The sequence below is a fragment of the Pteropus alecto genome, unplaced genomic scaffold (assembly GCF_000325575.1).
Source record: "Pteropus alecto unplaced genomic scaffold, ASM32557v1 scaffold189, whole genome shotgun sequence".
Taxonomy (NCBI): Eukaryota; Metazoa; Chordata; class Mammalia; order Chiroptera; family Pteropodidae; genus Pteropus; species Pteropus alecto.
The window spans coordinates 663,753-667,088 of NW_006442117.1; the positions used below are offsets into that span (position 1 = coordinate 663,753).

General features: G+C 57.6%; 1 protein-coding gene across 1 annotated transcript in view; it reads right to left on the minus strand.

Annotated features, from left to right (window-relative positions):
* The window catches only part of CUNH1orf131 (chromosome unknown C1orf131 homolog), a gene marked incomplete at its 5' end in the record, with an annotated part of 10,263 nt that extends 8,339 nt beyond the window's left edge, over nucleotides 1-1,924 (minus strand). Inside the window, one exon of the mRNA XM_025039059.1 lies at nucleotides 1,568-1,924. Within this exon, the coding sequence (XP_024894827.1) occupies nucleotides 1,568-1,924 (357 nt within the window). The remainder of the gene's footprint in view (nucleotides 1-1,567) is intronic.
* Between the last annotated feature and the right edge of the window lie 1,412 nt (nucleotides 1,925-3,336).

A 3,336-nucleotide genomic window follows, 5' to 3' on the forward strand; every position in this document is an offset into this window, starting at 1 on the left:
CGCGACTGAGGATGGGCCCTACATCCAGCGAGCTCAGAGTGATGCAGCCACAGCCCAGGAGGCCCTGAGCCACCAGAAGCTGGAAGAAACGGAGAACTCTCCTTTTGAGAGAGGGTTCCGGCCCAGCCGACACACCGTGACTTTGAACTTCTGGCCCCAGAACTATGGGAGAATAAACACCGGGACGGAAACCCTAGGGAGCTAACACAGCCTTGTTCCCTTTTGTGACAGACAAGAGCGTGCGGGACGCGGAGGGTGGGCGGGCGCTTGGGATGTGGGGAGGGTGGCAGAAGTAGGTGTCTGGATTCTAGCAACGGACTCCACAAGAGCACTCTGATACCCCTTGAAGAGCGTTTGGGTGAGCAGCCACACCTCTCTCACGAGACCGACAAACTCAGTGTGAGGCCGCTGCTCTGCCAGAACGGAAGTCCTGAGGGCAAGGACTTTTGTCGCTTTCGGTCAGCGCTACGCCCCAGTGACTAGACCAGTGGCCAAAGCGGTTGCCGAATGACGAGCTTCCTCCGAGCGCCAGCGAGCAGAGGCTGATGAGCAGGACAGGGTGAACTCAGCAGGCTTCACCAAACCCTGCGCATTCCAAGAAAGTCCTGTTTTCACGACTGGCCCATGGCTGACTCCTGCAAACTGAGCAACTAGAATGTTCTGCCTGACCCATGCTGTACCAAGTCTGCCTGGGCGGTCTGTATGGCAGTCCCCACTCATCCGTGGAGGACACGCTCCCAGACGCCCGTGGGTGCCCGAACCACGGATGCACGATGCTGTTTCCCACACATACACACCCACGATGAAGCCTAATCATAAATTTGGCACGCTTAGAGATTAGAAGCGATAACTAATAATAAAACAGAGCGCATAACAACGTGCTGGAGTAAAAGTTACGTGAACAAGGTCCGTCTCTCTGATAACAGGGACGGCTGCGAAGCAGCCGATGGGCAGGGAATACACACGGCGTGGAAACGCTGGACGAGGGACGGGACAGCGCGAGACGGCATCACGCCGCTCAGGACGGTGCCCAGGTCCAGGCGTGTGCACGGCTCTTCTGGAACTTTCCACTTCGTGTTTCACATCGCCGTTGCCGTGGGAAACGGAGACTGGGACCAGCAGGGACTGCTGTGACTTACGGCGAAGGCCTGCTTTTCCTCTGCGGCCCAGAGCCGGAGCAGCGCCGTCGGGGTGCCCACGTGGCTGAGCCGCAGAAAGCCCCCGACACCCAGGCTGCGGCGAGCCTCCGAGGCTGGCTCCCTTCACTGCTGGGGGACTAAGCACGTCCCGGGCAGCCCCACCGGGAGTGGACCCCCGGACTCCTGCACCCGGATGCTCCAGGCCCCGCCCGCCCGGGCGCCGGCCCCTTCGCCGAGCCCACCGCATCCTGCGCTGTGATCGCCCGTGACCGGGGTAAGGCGTGCCAAGTCTGGGTCCTGTGGGTGTCCTCAGCAGATCCTCGAGCCCGAGGGTGCTCCTGAGGACCCCGGGACAGTTCGCGAAGACAGTCCCCTGAGACGACACCACCGGCGGTTTCACCCCTGCCCGGGACCCCGCCAGCTCGTACCTTTGTGTCCCCGTGTGGATGCGGCTGCTGACCTCCCGTCCTCCTCCTGCTGCAGAACTGTACCACGGCCACACGCTCCCTGCTGCGAGATGCTGCGGCACCGGCGCCCGCGGGGGGCGCGGCCGGGCCGCCCTGCAGCTCTGCTCTGAGCTCCGCGAAGAAGCTCTGCGCGCCCTTCCTCTGGCCTCTCACGGGAGAACCAGGCGGGGGCGCGGGCGCTGCCGCCGCGGCCGCTGGCGTCCCCGTGTCTCTCTTCTTGCTCTCCTTCTTCCCGATCCTTTTCGGTTCTGCTTCATCTTCTGTCTCTCCTGTGTGCTCCGACACGGAAAAGGAAAAAGAGCATTTTGGTTTTAGCTGTCACGTGATAGCTAAGTCACATGAGCGCACACGTGTACACATGCCACTGTCACAAGCAACACCTGGATTTACGCGCAAAGGAAAGACGATTCCCTTTCCTTCTGACAGGGCCGTATTTGCACATGTACGGAATCCAAAACGCGCAGTATCTTTTCCTCGGTGACTACGTGTGTCTTTGACTCTTATTAACAACTACTTCAGTCTCACCTTGGTCCTTATTAAAACTGTCACCATGGCAATCGTCCCGGAGACCTGTGACGATCTCGGCTGGCTCACGCTTTGTGCCATTGCAGTGTTTCTCGTTAACTCTAGGGTTACAGGTTTCCTACTTTCTTTCGGTTATGAATTAAGATGAGCCTAAGACAATTGGCTTAATCTGAAGGCCTTTATTCTCCACTAAATCTGCACAGCCCCTGTGTCTCACCTGTTCCAACTCTGACCAGTCACCTGCAGGTTCTGACAGGAATTCGAGGCCTCGTTACCCACCCAACAGTACAAATACCACGCAGCGCTCTAAATAGCGGCTGCTCCTATTCGCTTGGTCTTTATTCAATAAGCATATGTCAAGAGCCAACTAAACTCTGATGTTAGGGATGTAAAAATGAGTATTTACAAACCACACCTGCAGAGCTCCTAGCATAACTTCCAGCCGGTGTTGACACAGACAAAGTCTCCTCTGTCCTCCAATGTTCCCTAGGGCACAGAGATGCTGCCCACGGCACAAGTCAATACAAGGGCGGAGACCGGCGCTGGGCTGTTTAGGGCCTGGAACGCAGCTCTGCAAACTACTAGCTGCACAAGCTCTGCAGGGTTTTAACCTCCAGTGCTTGTAATAAGGGGGCTGAAGGCACTACCTCCTTCATAGAATTAAATGAGTAAACACGTGAAAAGCATAAAGTAGTACACGATACATTCTCAATACTTTTTAGCTATTATTTTTATTGTTTAACTGAGCTTAGAATTTCGAGCAATGGCTCCAAAATAAAACAGCTTTGGCAACATCACGCTAAGTCTTTAAAGGCGCTGCGGCCCAAAGATCGCGTCTGTTGCACGAACGAGGGATGTGGCCGTCGGGAGATAATTTAAGTTTTCTTTTCCTTCCTCCCCATCGTGGCGTGGAAGGAGGGCAGAGGTCGGCCAGCTCGGGCAGGAACAGGATGTTAAAAGCCCTACATGAAAACGTTCTCTGAAGTGCCCGGCGGGACATGCCGAAGGATGAGGCCCCAACACGACCAGGGGTCGGCGGGGGCTGCGGGCGGCGTGCGCAAGGGGCTTCGCGCAGGGCCGGAGCTACCCGCGCCCGAACGCGCGTGCATCACCCCGTTAAGTCCCGACTCGCATTTGGGCTGGTTCCCGCACTCAGGGCGGGGGCAGGGAGCGGGGGGCGTGCGGGTCGCAGCGCCGGAACCGGG